Source organism: Temnothorax curvispinosus, unplaced genomic scaffold, assembly GCF_003070985.1.
Source record: "Temnothorax curvispinosus isolate PA1 unplaced genomic scaffold, ASM307098v1 QBEX01013138.1, whole genome shotgun sequence".
NCBI lineage: Eukaryota > Metazoa > Arthropoda > Insecta > Hymenoptera > Formicidae > Temnothorax > Temnothorax curvispinosus.
Genome location: NW_020222918.1, coordinates 1,092,136 through 1,108,098, shown reverse-complemented (window position 1 = coordinate 1,108,098; position 15,963 = coordinate 1,092,136). Strand labels below are relative to the sequence as shown.

General features: G+C 42.4%; 2 protein-coding genes across 4 annotated transcripts in view; one reads left to right on the top strand and one right to left on the bottom strand.

Annotated features, from left to right (window-relative positions):
- LOC112463278 (methylated-DNA--protein-cysteine methyltransferase) overlaps positions 1-15,963 on the bottom strand; it is a 52,328-nt gene that overhangs the window by 14,136 nt on the left and 22,229 nt on the right. Inside the window, exon 2 of one of the 2 annotated variants that reach the window (XM_025029582.1) lies at positions 647-740. The exons of the other annotated variant lie outside the window; for it this stretch is intronic. Within the exon in view, the coding sequence (XP_024885350.1) occupies positions 726-740 (15 nt within the window). The 3' untranslated portion in view covers positions 647-725. Of the gene's footprint in view, positions 1-646; positions 741-15,963 lie in introns of those variants that run through there. 2 annotated transcript variants of the gene reach the window in all.
- The window catches only part of LOC112463277, a 59,562-nt gene that overhangs the window by 23,214 nt on the left and 20,385 nt on the right, over positions 1-15,963 (top strand). The window lies entirely within an intron of this gene.

The following is a 15,963-nucleotide window of genomic DNA, read 5'->3' as shown; positions in this document are numbered from 1 at the left end:
ATTGTTGCGTATTTTTGCCCGAGTATACATACATGTGTTGTATATAATAACGTCAGAAAGTAAACCAAAACTAATTCGCAATGGCCTAGTTCATATAAGGTTCTCATTATACATGTTGGTGGAAGTTCTTTGGCACACGAAACGACGGTTGCTATAGCTTCTTTCTAATTTAGCAATTAACCGTCACCGACGTCGTAGGAAATCGTGGTAATTTGTGGAAACGATCGATCTCGACCGTCATTGTTTCTTCCGCGATTATATATGCATAGAAATCGCGTATGCGTTCACACGCTTGGGATTTTCGTGATAGAAAATTAATTTGTCGGAAAATGGCACGGGCGGAGTCACGACTGATGTTCACAATAGTCTCTCGTCGGAAATTCCGCGATCTAGAGCAAATTCCGATTTCTGATCGACTGAACGAGGGAGAGTCGTCGTCTCGTCGGTCAGGAATTTTGTCGCGACAGGGATTAATGCGATACGATAGTCTCAGGACAACAGGATATCCGGTGATAATATCGATACATATTTTCAGCCACCGGAGGCTTGCTAACGAGATCGCACGCCGGCGCGATGCTAACGAGGAAAGGAAAGTGAGCGCGTTCCGTTCAGATTTATTTCAACGGGGAAGCGCCGCAACCTGTCTGGCTGCGATGTTGTCCGGCAGGATTTCCAGGTTTGCGTCATCTCCTGCCGCGCGTGCAGCAGCCGTCTCCGTGTCCTTATCAGAACAGTCGCACCTGTATCATTGAGAATGCGCGAACGCGTATTAACCAGCGAGATATGCATGAAAATTAATTTGCGTAATAAATTAACGCGGTTGGTTCAATTGCGTACAAACTATCTCAGGATTAGATTAATGCATTAATACATTAACGCATCTATTTAGAATGAACGGAAAACATGCTTTCGATCTTCGAACAGCAGGACAAGCGCCACGTTTGAGTGCTTTGAGATAAGAATTTTTATTTTCGCCACAAATTAATGCGATTTATCTAATTATACATGTAAATTGCCAGTACTGAAATAATAACTATTTTGAATTGCGATAATAATTTTATGAATTTTTTTTTTATAAAAGCAGAGATATCTCGACGTCAAATAATAATTCACTCTTGCAATGACGTAATTACATAAATTATCTTTAAATGGTTTAATATCGTTTTATTTTAAACCACAATGCAGCTCTCAAGAATGATAAAATACATCCTGTCTGTTCGTTTCCACGAGAAATTAATATGCGTTTTGCAACATGTTATATTATAATTGTGAAAAATTATTTTTTTGCAGTAAATCAACGTGCTTAATCTAGAATTGTAATAATAATAATGCTCAGAATTTTTCAATGACAAATAAGCACACGTCGTAATAGCATAGTAATATCTTAAGAAATTAGCACAAAAGTAAAATTCGAAATAATACAATATATATTGCAAAGTAATATCTCAAATAGATTTATATCTCTAAAAAGCTTACTACACGGATTGAAACAATGATATAAATCTGTATTGACATTTGATACGAATTGATTAATCTAATTGAAAAGACACGTGTAAGAATGTGATACCATCGTGTGGACGAACATTATCGTGCATACTTAACTGATCCTTGCCTGACCATTTATTATTTCTTAAGATGATAAGGCGCTTCTAGACAGTTTGTTTAGATTTGACATTAGACGTTCGATTGAAATTCCAATCGCAGGGGCATTTCGATTTTCGACACGTGCACTTGTTCGCCGACGACCGCTACACGCGTTTACGTTTCTACGTGCGTGTAACTTCCTGCGGTTACGCATGCTCGAACTCTGGTATTTATAGTTAGCAGCTTCTGCCGCTTGTGCACGACGACCGGAAACGGGTCGATTATATTTAGAGAAAGACTTTGCCGATCGTAGACTAACACTCTTGCTTCGCGGCCGATTGCCATTGCGAAGTGAATGATACTCCCCCTCGTGAGCGATCCTCATTCATGGCACGTGCCGCTGGTGGACACATTAATATGATGATTACAACGGCTCAGTGCGAAGGTATCTATTTGATAAGAACATGCAGAGACGCACTTTAGCTAATGAGAAAACAATTTGCTTTGATCTAGGCTATAATTTTTTATATAAAATTAATGAGATATGAATACGTGGTATGAAGTATTAAATCGATACTTGAATTACTAGTTAAGAATTAAATACATGCAAGTCTCAACATACAGATAAACACACTTATAAATTTTTGGATAACTGATTTTCCTTTTAACCCTCATTCTTTTTCTGGTTGAAACGTGTTTGCGGTCAAAAATCGTCAAATAATATTAATCGTTAAAAGAATTAGATAAACCCAAATCTTGATCTAAAGATAAAAATAGGAATTTTTTAAATAACTAACTTTTCTTTCAACTCTGAACTTTTTTCGGGTTGCACCATAGGTTTGCTTGAATTCGTCAAATAATATCAATCGTTAAGAATCAGTTATCCGTATACAAAACGTAAACGACAGTTAACTAGATTGTCTTTATGCAAATCGTCTTGTCGACTCGCCGCTTTGGCCCATGAAATCACGTCGAACAGTCGTGTGCACCTTCTCATCAGTTGGGCCCTCCCGTAATGAGCGCAGGTATATGGGACGATGATGAGCGGAGCAAATGAAGGAACGAGAAGGAGCGATTGCTAAGAAGAAGGAAGTCCTAGAGAGAGAGAGAGAGAGGGGGGGGGGAGCAAAGGAAGGAGAATATACCTGCGTGTACGCGCGCGCACGCTCTTTAATTGACTAGGAAGATATGCACCCTATCCATAATGCATCCGGGGCTTCTAAGCGACCCTAATCGCGGCGAAGAATGCCAAGGTGAGGCCTCCAGCTGCTCTCAAGGCCTTCGCGCGTGACTGTTCGTTCGCGCTGGCTTGGGAACTGTATCGCGCTCCCGACGATAGCGACGCGAAGAGCACTTGCAACTTGCAACGCGCGCGATGCATAATGCGTTTTTGCGCGCGCGGGGTTGCTGCACGCCTGATATCGGGAGTCGCATCCGCGAATCGCTCACGCGAGACGATCACTCGCCCTTTCCTCTTCTTTCTTCATTTTTTTTTCTTTCTCTCATCCATCCTTTCATCCTCGAGCCTCGCGAGCACGCCCAGAGGGTGATGCGATTTCTACTTGGCACGAGAGTCCGGTGGCAAGGGAAATGATCTCGAGCGAAATGACGGGTTATAGTTTTCATATTTTTCTTATTGCTAAACAATACGCGTATTTTTGTGTACGGATGTGCTTCAGATCGCGATAAAAATAGGACGCGAGAAGGATATTGTAAAAGAGTCGCGAACTTTTGGAACAACTTTTTTATCGAGCTCGGGGATTCTTATAGGTCGATGACGATGAGTCGTTCTCGCGGGTCCCTTTCCTTCCCATTTCGTTTCCCAAGCTGATCTTTTAGGTCTTTTAGGTTGACCGACTTCCGGCGAGGTTTCTTCGTCCGGCTGAAAGGCTCGCGGGAAGATTTTTGTGGTAACTCGCTCTCCCTCTTTCTTTCCCTTTGACGGCGCCGAGCCGATGCGATGTCCCACACTGTCATCTGAAACTTCAACTTTATTGTCTGACGTCGGAAGTATCTCATCCTCTTCCTTCTGCTTTGTACTGACCAAATATTTCGAAGCAATCGTGAGAAATCGATATTTTTTGGTCACGTTTCCGTTCTGTCACTTTATTTTGCAATAAGCTTTCCTGTATGTAACATATCGATAATCGTCTCGACAATTGTTTTACGTAACGTTTGAGTAAGCGAATTATTGTATATGAAATCTTGACAAATATATTATTATTTTAAGGACGGACGTAAATAATGCTAAAAATAACGAGATTATAATACAAGTTTATAAAGTCTAACAAGAAAATAGGCGAGAAATTAAGTGTATAGCAAATTTGTACCAATAATTTCTACGTGGGGCTAAAAATGAAATGCATACCGACGTACTTTTATCGGATTTATCTAACGAGGGAAGCTTCGTGCGCGCTAATACATTGCAATTTACCAGAGTTACCAGAGTTAGATAAATCGCTCGAGAATGCAACAAAAGTCAGGTACGATTTCCCGATCTCGATACTGCTCGGATAATCGTCGGGCACGATCGGCGCGATCGGTTCGTGGAAGCGCAAACCACCGTAATACCCGTGCTTTGTCCCGCGGAAGCTCTTAATTCTGGATCCCGTCAGAGGCGATCGGTAATTACAAGGAAGGAGCCGGGAGGAGGTGGAGATGGGGAAAAAAAGTTGTGTAAAGAGGGAATCAGGCATCTGCCAACGGTTGCCTCGTATTAACGATGATGAGCCAACGGGAGGAGCATCGGCAGGAGAACCACATGGGCGCCCTGGATAATTTTTAATCTTCCGTGCATCGGAAGGTTTTCGCATACCGTATTTGATCGCGTCGCGTACCTATTCACCGTGACACATGAAATATGTGAATCGTTCTTAATATTCGCTCTTGGATGTATCGTCCTTGATTGCCCGTGAGCATGCAGATGAGTATGCGAGAGTAGAGAAATTTCGTTCATTAACGGTAGTAAATTGCTTCTTAAATTAGTCCTATAACTTGTGCGCCTCCCTTTCTTTCTTCATTACATTTAATCCTATTACTCTTTAACTACGAGAAATATAAATCTTACACCCTTGTAACACGAATGTAGTGGAATATTTCCGCTCCAATGTACAAAAGTAAAAGCTGTATAATCTTACATTCCACGCGAGTGAAAAGGATTATAAGACATTGATCTTTATTCGAGAATTTAAAACTAAAATTTATTAATAAATTCATGTGTGTAAGAAGAAAAGCAATTATTTAAAAAATTCATTTTTCATTACGGAGATATAATTGTCGACAAAGGGTGACAAATGAGTCCCCTTCGGTGGGCGCCTATGGGCGGCGCGACGGCGCGGGCACGGTGTTTCTTTGGGCCATATGGCGTATAAAGCCCGGTCGATTCTAGCTGATGAGGACGAAACCCGATGAAGGATGCTGCCAAGATCGGGGGAAGGTCACTTTTTGCAAGCTCACCGACCTCGAAAAACGCGGCGAAACGACGGGCGGGGGACGAAGTGGAACGGCTGCCGGACCACCGGATGTGGATCGTGGTGATTCCTTCGATACACGGGACAGCGGACTTTTATCGCGCACGGCTCAAAAAAATTCTTGATGGCCGGACAGCGTTTTGCGATACAGTTCAGTGAGTCTTCAAATGGGAACGTCGTGAACAAGAGAGCGACGTGAGAAAGGAACGCGTTGATCTTCGACTCTAACGAGAATTTGCCTTTTTTTCGTTTTTTGATGTTTCAGTAATGTTTAACAGCGAATACATTAATTACCGTTGAAAAATTCGTTCGAAAAATGCGATTATATGAAAATTGTTGACATTTAATCGGGCGCGACGAGAAATAATAGATACTTCACCAAAGTGATTCCGCCGTTATTAACTGAAATAGTAGTTGTAAAAAAAGACATCGGTTTTCATACGGGTTTCTGCATTTAGTTGATAATTAGCAAATTCTACCGGATCCGAATTTTAAATTCCACGTGGTAGAATTTTTTTCGCGCAAGTCGGCTACTCTCGACCATCAGAATGAAACAAAAGATCCATTCTTCCCCGCGCCGCTAGTTTTCACCTCGTAGACCGTCTTCAGAAAGCGTAGAGCCGCGCGCCATGCCTCGCTGCCGTTAATTTCCCGTAATAGTTACTCAATAAACGAGAGCGCACGGATCTCCTGCGGTTCCTTAATTACACACCGGTAGCCGTCCTTAATTAAGCTATGTTTCATTGGTATCATTCATTAAAATCAAGCGTATCTTAACATAAACTGAATAAAGAATGTTCATTAAAAAATGGTGAAAGAAGAGAACGCTTGCAAGGTATATATATAGGTATACATATATATATATTTTTAAGTATTATCAAGTATTATGGAATAAAAATTAATGAATAATATTATTATTGCCAAGTTGAAGTTACGCCGATTCGAAAATAATCAAAAATAAGTTGTCTGTTTATTAGTCTGTTCTAAAGATGCTTCTTCCTCGTTCGAGCGCGTTTTTTCGTTTGGAGGCAACTCTTTCAGATCGCTGAATTTTAATATCTGTAAATTATGCGTGCACGTTGCTACGGTCGTAAATCTCGATTTTACGGTATTGCATAATTATGAAATGAAGTACTACTGCACGCTCTCTCGCATTTTTTTACGGTAAAGAAATATTTCTCGCCGGCCGGAAGCGAGAGTCGTTTGATTCTTCGCGCATGTCGCTGCGATGATGAAACAAATCGTCATGCATCAAGCGAACTAATATAATGACTTGGCAAAAAGGAGTATATTCGTAGAGGATTATTCAACTTTTTTCAGCGGATCCGTTACTGCTGCTTTTTTCCCCGATTCCCATAGTGTTGATTAATTCCATTTTATTACTACTTTTATTACTACTTGAAAAATCACGTTTCAGCGGATTGTAAAATTATAATCTTACGAAGTGCGAAAAAGCAAAAAAAATCCATAAGATGGAAAAATTTAAATCGATTCTCCAAGCCGTTAATCTGTAGAAATACTATGCTGGTTGTTGATAATCTGCATATATAACAGCGAATGTGTTTAATTATAAAGTCAGACTGATTTGCTTGATATATTCTATCTTCACACTTTCTTATGTACTCCTTAAATCTTGCGAGACGTCGCGGACGATAAACTCATTAAAATCAAGATATGCTGCAAAAAGTAAAATCCAACCAATGAATAATAAATGAAATTTGTAGCGAGGGAAACCGATGCGCCGCGCGCTCTCCCATCGCGCGGTGAATACGCGGTTCTTCATCTTGTCATCTCTTCCGCTCTCGGAATTCTCGGACGGACGACAGGAAATGAGACTCGGTTGAAGAAAAAGGCCAACCGAGACGAATCGGCGCGCGATCGTACGATCCACCTTCAGAAATCCCGGCGCGCTATCGCGCCTCTCGGTCGGTGCTGATCGCCAAATGAACGTAAGAAGAAAAAATCTCGGGGGCGATTACGAAGAAACGCGCGATTGCGGCGGAACAAGATGCCGGACTTGCTAATAGCTCGCTTGCGCCTCCCAAAGGTCTCGCGCGAGTGGGCGAGAAACGGCGAGTAGGCAGAGGGCAGAAGCTGAAGCGCGCTCGCGGCGCGTTGGAGACCTTATCCTCTCTCGACGAGCGTTACACCGCGGCGCGGCGTTTTTTTTTTTCACAGTACTAACAAAAGCACACCTCCGCGGTACACTCGATCTGATGACTGGATAAGATGATGGACGACTCACTTTCGCGGAAACCCGCGTAAAACGCCGCGACTCCTCTTGAATTCGCAATCGCCCTTATCTACATCGCGCTCTTAGCCGTGCAATTTTCGCATTGTGTCAGCTTCCGCGACGCAAATTATCTTGGATTAAAATGGTAGGAAATGTCACCGCACAGTTTTTAACGGTACTGCGAGAAACAGCCATAACTATATGGACTTGTGTAAAAAAGTATATTCAAGCAGCTACGATCGGAGAAGGGGAATCATTAAGAAGATCTCACAACTTTTTCTATCCTTGAATGTATATTTTATGTAAAGAGATAAAAAGATCAAGAGGATATATAATAATTTTATAGTGTAACAATTTTTATGGCTATTTATAATACTAATTTGCGCGGCAATCGTTTTTTACATTTTTACGACAAGTTTCGCGACTGTAACTTTTAACGATGTAATAATCTTTCCGCAAAGAGAACGACGCTCTCTTTGCCTCTCTCTCCTTGCCGTAGGACGAAGAGCGGTCGTAGCGCGGAGGTTCTTAAACCCGGTGACGCGTCCGCCCGACTTCCGTCGTGAGCAAGGAAAGCGAGATACGCGAGGTTACGTTTCCCATGGCTTGATAAACAGAGGACGCGGAACGAAAAAGGCGAGGCACCTCCTCCGCCGACGTCGCCGCCGGAAACGCTCGTTTTCCAGCGGAGATAGCAAATATCTGCGTTGCGCGCGAGCTAGTACAGTAGATACTAACCGTGGATATAGCGCTCACTCTCTCTCTCTCTCTCTCTCTTTCTCTTTCTCTCTCTCTTTCACTCACTCACTCTCGGGCCGCGGGTCGGCGTTCCCTTAAATAAGGGCGTCGAGATAGCGTGACGAAGGTGCTGGTACCTGGCGCGTAATCGGTCTGCGTGTGTGGTTTTAAGCAGATAATAGTGCCGTTACGACTTTGTTACACTGTTTGCGCATTTGCGCTCGAAAGGGTGAGAGAAAGAGAGAGAGAGAGAGAGAGAGAGAGAGAGAGAGAGAGAGAAAGAGCGCAATAGAGAGTGAGGAAGGGCGTGCACCACTCGTGAGAATTTACCTCGTGGTAATTTGCCGCTTGCCATTCCGGTCCATGATCTGGTACCGGTCCTCAATCACGTGTCGCACGCACTCGGAGTTTCTCATATGTCGCGTGCATTTCGGCAGGATTTTGCGACGGAGGAGGCCTGATTCAGCTATTAAATAATATTTTGTAGACAAGGAAATATCAATATCATTATAGGAGACGCTCGTCATCGACGTAAGATGCGTCATTAGCGACAAATCTGACTAACTGTCACTGTTACGTGGAATGCGTGCACGCGAGGTGGAACGGGAGAAAATGAAATGCCCGATTGAAATATGAGTATACGCGTCCTCCTCTCGTCGAGCTGCAATTTAATCGACAGACGAACGAGGCCATCGTCCAAACGACGGCAGCGGTTCGCGCCGGTGTATCCATCTGTCATCCATCGACAAGGGCGAGCGTGATGAGTAGGGAATAATTTATTACGACCACAGAGTGCATCTCTTTCCAGCTGTGCATTGCGCGTCCATTCGAGCCCATTATCGCGTCTAAGGGCTCGTTTATGTATCGCAGAAGGTAGCAGCATCTGCGATGCCGTTCTGGTCACGCAAGCCGAGCGACAACTACGGCAACAGGGACGACGTAGCGCGGGATGAATTCTGACGCGAGCGCGCAGAAGGCGTGATTTATAATTCATGTTGGTCATCCACGCGTTAGTTCGAGCTTAGTATTTCTTGATACGGAATTTCCGACTTTTCGTCCGCACGTTTGATCCTTTCTCGGTTGAATATCTATTTTTAACAATTTCGAAGAGATCAAACTGAACTGTACTGTAAGTGTATTGGAGGTATTATTACAAACTTTGGAGAAGCTAACAGATATCTGCGCGATTTTATTAAACAATTATAAACGGAGCAAAAAATACATTGATAATAAAAATATTGCGTAACTATACTATAAAATAAAATTGATTATGGAAAAGGATCTTTTTATGCTAATTTGTTTTGAAAAAAGGTATTGGGAGATACAAAAATTGTACAAGTATATGTGAGTATATTTGCGTTCGTGCAAATGTTAACGCATACAGCGCTTGTTACTATTATCGTAATTTATTGGATTTCGATACGAGGCCTAAGTATGCGATCGATTAAGAGCTTCTCCCGATCGGTGGTCCTTGGTCTCTCTCTCTCTCTTTTTCTTGCTCGCTTTTACTTTCAATTTATTTTTGCTTGTAACGCGGTTTATGTTCGAGTTCCTCTCTATCAGCCCGGTATCGGTTTACTCGGGCGGCTCTCCTTGTAAACAGGCATGCAACATCGACTCGAGATTCTTTTGTATGTGCTCGACTACAGGCACGCGAATTGTACAGAGTGTTGCAAAAGCATTTGTTCGCAGGATAAACATTTGATGAAGATACAACTGAGAGTATCTTTAACCCTATTCGCTCCAACCATGCCTTTCGTGTCCCACGAATTTCTAACAGTCGTTTGTTCCGGAAAACAAATGATCATGGAAGAATCCCCTCCACGCCGGAAAAAAGTTATTGTGGCAGGGAACCTCAGATAAAAATTTCAAAGTCCTAGCTCATTTACTCTCGAAACGGGGAACAATCAAAATCTCGGTGGGACATGAAAGTGCATGGTTGGAGGATTACGTCAGTGTTGTGTGAAAGGTAAATGAGCATTTTTTTCGATAAAAATGTATTTTTGTGTATAATTTAACCGTATTTAAAATATTTTTATCGTTAAAAAAGAAATTTAACATTCCACAGAGGTCTATTATGGCTCAGAGGCAGGTGGAAGAGGTGGGGAGGAGCTACGATTATATAAAAAAAATTAATTTTTTTACATAAAAAATATCTGTCACACTTCAAATTCGCCTTTTCTTATTCAGAAATTCTTTTTCTAGCATTCTTCAAGTCCTTAAAGTCCTTCTGTACCATTTAAAAATTACCAAATTTGCGGCGACAAAATTAAGTATTCCTATTTAATTAATAATTATCTCATATTTTTTTTCTCATTTGCACTACTTTTAGCTTTAATTTGCGTTTTGGTTCATTAAGCTTCGTCAATTTGTTCGTGAGTTATGATTTTTTAAGTAAAACGAGTCGTAACGTGTGTTTGTCAACATATAATTGTTGTAAAAAAATATTTAAATAAATGATTTTCAAATGTTCTTTACATTGATTTTTAGTCGAAAGTACAAAGATATTATAATAATTTTTGGGGAATTTTTCAAAGCTATTAACATTATAAAAAACACGTGAGACTCGAAAGTGCATGGTTGGAGGATTATTGGGGCGAAAAAAACGTTGGAGTGAATAGGGTTAAAGATATAATAAAATAGGAAAAAAAGTTTTGTCTTTCTTTTTTTCTCTGTTTTATTTATAATTTTTTCTTAAACATTTTTCGATACGTTAAGATTTAAATAATGCTAAATTTTTTTACATTACGATTGCATACTTAAATTATATGTTTTACATCACGTAACTCAGATTGTAATTTAAATGTAAACTTAATGAAATTCTTGATTATCTCCCGATGCGGGAACTGATTTCGGAAAGCGCTGTACCTTTGTGTGCACATGCATAACTCTTTATCTGTGAGCAGAGCTTTGATACGGACTCGTCAGGGGCTCAGGTGACCAACACGGGAGTGACCAACCGGCTGGTAGATCTCTTTAGCATTTCTCCTTAACGATAACCGCAAGTCGAGATGACAAACGTAAATGCGAGGAGTTCTCCTCTTTCTCCTTTAGGTTCACTTCGATTATTCATACCATCTTCTCCCTTTCCACGCCCGTATAATCGCGTTTCCCTACTACTTGGCGAACTACTTGGGCGCACGAGAATGTGCCTGAATTATGCACGCACGAATTACTCCGCCTCGCGCCGAGATCCCTTCGACTTCAAAAGTGTTCGGAAACTAGTTACGGTCGTTTTGCGCGACTTTCGATTTTTTTTTACGAGTCGTCCGTAATCCTGGTTTATCGCGAAACAACGTAGATCGCGGGCGCAAAAATTATATTATTATCGAAATTTGCGAAGTTTAACTTTGCGTGTAGGCATCGAGTTACGTTGAGCGTTTCCTTTCGTGCGCTACAAAGTGAACGCCACAGGAGATACCACTTTGCGCGGTTCTAAACTTGCAATTTTATCTCGGACACGAAATCTGCTAAGGTAAGTTTGAAAGAAGTTACGCGATTTAATATCCTGATACGTCGCAAATTCCTCGCTCTGATAACGACAGACTCAAAGCAATCACTTAGACATCCCATTAGCGTATAGTATTCAGAAGTCTCTCGGGAGTATATCTTCAACGTAAGACTCGCGCTGACATCGTCAGACCAGCGATTAGTAACTGTATCTGAATTCATGTACTTTCTTAAGCAAACGAGGCGTGCAGAGCCCACCCCATTAACGGGTCGCGAATCACGGTAGTTGATCTCGCTGCACGGTACATACGCCGCGCTTATCCCGTGCATCTTGATGCAGCGCGAAGCGAGTCTCGGGTGACCAGCCAACATGAGACTCGATGTGCTTCGTAGATTTCGCACCCGCACATTCTTACAGTCGAGATAACCTCGACGCTGATGTCATCCGGCCGCAGATGCGAAATTTACCGTCTCGAACCCGCTGTCCGACCGTTTCCTTGATAATACGCCCCGATAGGAGATCTTCCAGACACAATAAAACCTGTCGCGCGCAGGTTTGCATCACGAGAACGCGGCACTTACTTTTATCATTGCTAAATAAGCGTGACGTTATTCAGACAGATTCTTCATTACGTCTCATCTCCGACTGTTTGATAAGAAACGACGAATCATACTCGTTCAACGTCGTTTAATTATAGGGATGACTTGCGTCTCGTAATTGCGTCCTTGCAGAAAATTATTTTGAATTTATTTTCATACTTATGCCAATTGTACGGAAATTGGGAATTGAGAGTTGAGAATTTCAACTGTAACTCGCAAAATGAGAAAACTGCCTCCCTGAGAGCGATCCTTGATAATTTTATCTTTCCATCGTGTGTGTACACAATGTGAAAGGTATTCGCTGTTAAATATTTACCAATGAGTTTAATTGGAATGATAATCCAGTCCAAACGACGCTGTGAAAGAGGAGGGCCGTTAAATCAATCATGATCCGGTTTCCGAGGCACATAGATTAACACGTCTCTCGTTCGCTCGGCGCGGATCAGCCCGACACGCGCAAACGAGAGATTATGCTTAGAACGCCTTGCGTTCCAGGCAGCAGCGGTGAAAGAGGCTCTCGCGTTCTCGAAATACAGCTGATCGACGAGCGGTCGTTGGTAAGACAAACAGAGACAGGTATGTGGGAGGAGGCTTTGGACGCGAGAGTCGAGACAAGAAGAAGACGAAGACGAAGAAGACGAAGAAGAGGATGAAGAGGAGAAAGAGGAGAAGAAGGCGTAACGCCCGGCCTCTTTCGCTCGTCGCGTCGCGCTCGCTCGTCTCTGCTCGTCCCTGCTCGTCGCGCGCGCGCGCGCGTTCCTCCACGCATTATGTACGACCGAACTCGGTGGTCTCGGGTTCCTGAGAACCACGAGAGGCCTCATAACTCCGGGACCCCGTGCCACACCTTTCGCACGGCTTTGAAGTCCTCAGCCGGCGCGCGAGTGCCGGCCTAGCCCGAATGCGCCTCTTTCTCGAATCGTCCCCGCGCGGAACGGGGCCGCGATTATGCGGCGGAACCGGCGGCGCCTGGGGATTTATCGAAGCTGTGTCACCGAGAACGAGAGACTTATTGTTAGCTAAGCTCAACCCGTCTTCTTTCGCATGTGTGTGCCTTTCTTTCGGCCGCGGATAATGACGCGAGACGTGGGAGTGTGGAACGTGACCTGGTCGCCGCATCGTTTTACCATAATCTTAGTTCTTTCCGACGCTACGCAAATACAAAACGTGTTGTACCGGTATAATGGAAGAGCGAATGTGATATTTAATGACAGCGCAGAGTAGAGCCATCGCTATTGTGCATTTTTATAACGCAATGAAAAAATATGTGTTCTATTTTCTAAATCTACAAACTATTAATGTATTAATCCGAAATAGAAATTTATAAATTATATTGAAATAACAATGCATGAATATCAATTTATAATTTATAATTTATAATATTACGCTATTACAGAGAAGGATTTATAATATATGTAAATTATAATAAATTAATGAGATTAAGGAAAAAAGTTATTTTTATCGCATTTTGGCGTGATATTCTTCTTAATATTCCATTCGCGTAAAAAGATACGGAAGTTCCGATATAATCACATTTGTAAATAAATTCGACGTTTCATACAACTTTCCCTCATGTGACTTAGCATATCATCGCCGCGGGCCTTTCGATCATTACGCCTTTGAAATGATAGACCTCAGCTACGATAAATCATCGTGAAATTGTGATAGCAAACGACACGGATACATACACGTACACACCTCGCGTTTCGAGCCATTATTAAACAATCTTAGCCACAGCGGTGCGCACTCGATATACCCGGGCCACACCTTTCGCACGGTTTTGAAGTCTGACCTCCCGATCTAATGCATGGAAAGTGCAAAGCGATCCTCCGGTAGATCTTGCGGGCAATTTGAAGACCGTTCTCTCTTTTCCGAGCCGAGTCGAGCCGAGCGTCCGAGACCGACGCAGATCCCGAGATAGGATCGAACTTGTCGATTGAAACGCGCCCGTGCCGCGCGCCAGGAAAAACGGTACCATCGATTCACGCGTAAAGGTGAGATTCAACGATCGCCAATATTTCATAATCTAGTCTCAGCCTCGTCGATTTCTATTACGTGAGAGGTTTAAGGCCGCCCGGTCGTCGATTTATCCGTTCGATATACACGATAAACGATCGTGAAATCTTCGCGCCAAGTCGCTCCGATCTAATCTTCCGATCGTTAATTTTTAACCCTTGAACGCGAGCGTATTTTATTACTCGCGACATCGAGGGGCATTTTATTTCGTTTCGCGAGTAAATTTTCATCACCAAGGAATCTTCGCATAATTGTACTCTTTTGTGTTATTACGTAATAACTCGTTACGGATAGGATAATAAAATTGTTCATATCAGGTGGATCAGAGTGGATTCCTGCATATCACTTAAAAAGGGAATGCAGTTAGAAAAGAAAGTCGCGTCTTGCAAATTTTTGGTCTGAGAATCGTCAATAAAGGTGGAGATAACGCGGAGGGACAAGCCCTTCCTTAAAATAATGTATGGTTGCGTCCCCGTCTTCTCTGGACGTAAGCCTCTAATTTCCACTGTGATCACTCGGCATATCGAGCCTCTCGCGCTCATTAAGAATTCACGAGGAGGTACGGATTATAAGGACCCTCCTGTACGTGAACACCTGGTATATCAATTCGCGAAATGGAACTCAAATCGCTCGGCGAAGGAACGCGCAGCATCGAAGGAAAGATTGAAGAAAATCTCTAGTAATCACGACGAAGATGAAGGGCAAGTGAACGGGAAAAAGGGAATGGAATTGACGAGCGAGCGGTACTCCATTTTGTTCGTAATTGAGAAGATCTTGCTTATAATTGAAGTATACCTTTTATTGGATAGTTTTATAACGAAACTGCTGATTTTTCCTGCATTATTATAGGAAAAAAACTATACGATTTGGGTCAATTAAAATACTCGGAATAATGCATCATAGACTTATTTAATATTAAAAATAAAAATTTTGTTAATTTAGCCTTTAAAATAAATATATACGTAGATGGCGAAATCACGCTTAAACTTAAATAAACTTTTGTTTCAACGAAAAAGATTCTAATATTAGGCGAGTTGATAATAATTAAAATATCTATAATAATAACCGGAATAAAAGATTGTAAAAAAAATAATTCCCGGATGAGAAAGTCGAGCACGGTATCCTCCTAAGCACGCTCCTAAGAATCATAATCAACATCTAAATCAAAGGAGAAACTATCGTTTGCGGAACTGTGTAATTTAATTTTATCTCGTATCTCAGCTAAAACCTTTCTAAGAAAATTGTATAGCGATACCTGCTTTATTAATTATTGATGCTGTGCAATCGATCATTATGGAGAACTGGATCACCACTACTCGGGATTATGCAAATAGCAGCGCTTTCCCGACGCGAAAAAAGGAAGCGAGTATCTCGAAGTATACTTCTCACGAGCGTCGTAAAAGGGTAGACGATGCGTGACGCCCGCTCGTTAATTATAATGCGACGTGCGCGCGGTTTTTAGATAAGATTGGAGAGGACCTATAAAGAGAGCAATGGGATATCGATTACCCACTGTCCATCGATAAACTCGATGTATCGAGGGGGGAGGCTGCTGTGCACGCGAGCACCTGGTATCGTCGCGAGATGCGTATAAGATTAAGGATCGACTGACCGGTGGTTTCAAAGAAAAGGGGGGGAAGAACGAGTAAGGTTGCAGAGCGGAGCAGGGGAATGAAGGTCACGTAAGAGGGGCAGTTGATCGTCCTTTATGCAGATGAAGAGGAGCGATAAGATGGAGCGCGAACGCATACACGCGAGAAAGAATGAGAGAAACGCCTCCCTACCGGAACCAAAAAGTCTTTCGAGTAATTGCAACGCGTCGTTGGCCGGCCGGGCGGTTACGCGCGAGGAATGCAACCCTGAGGAACGGAG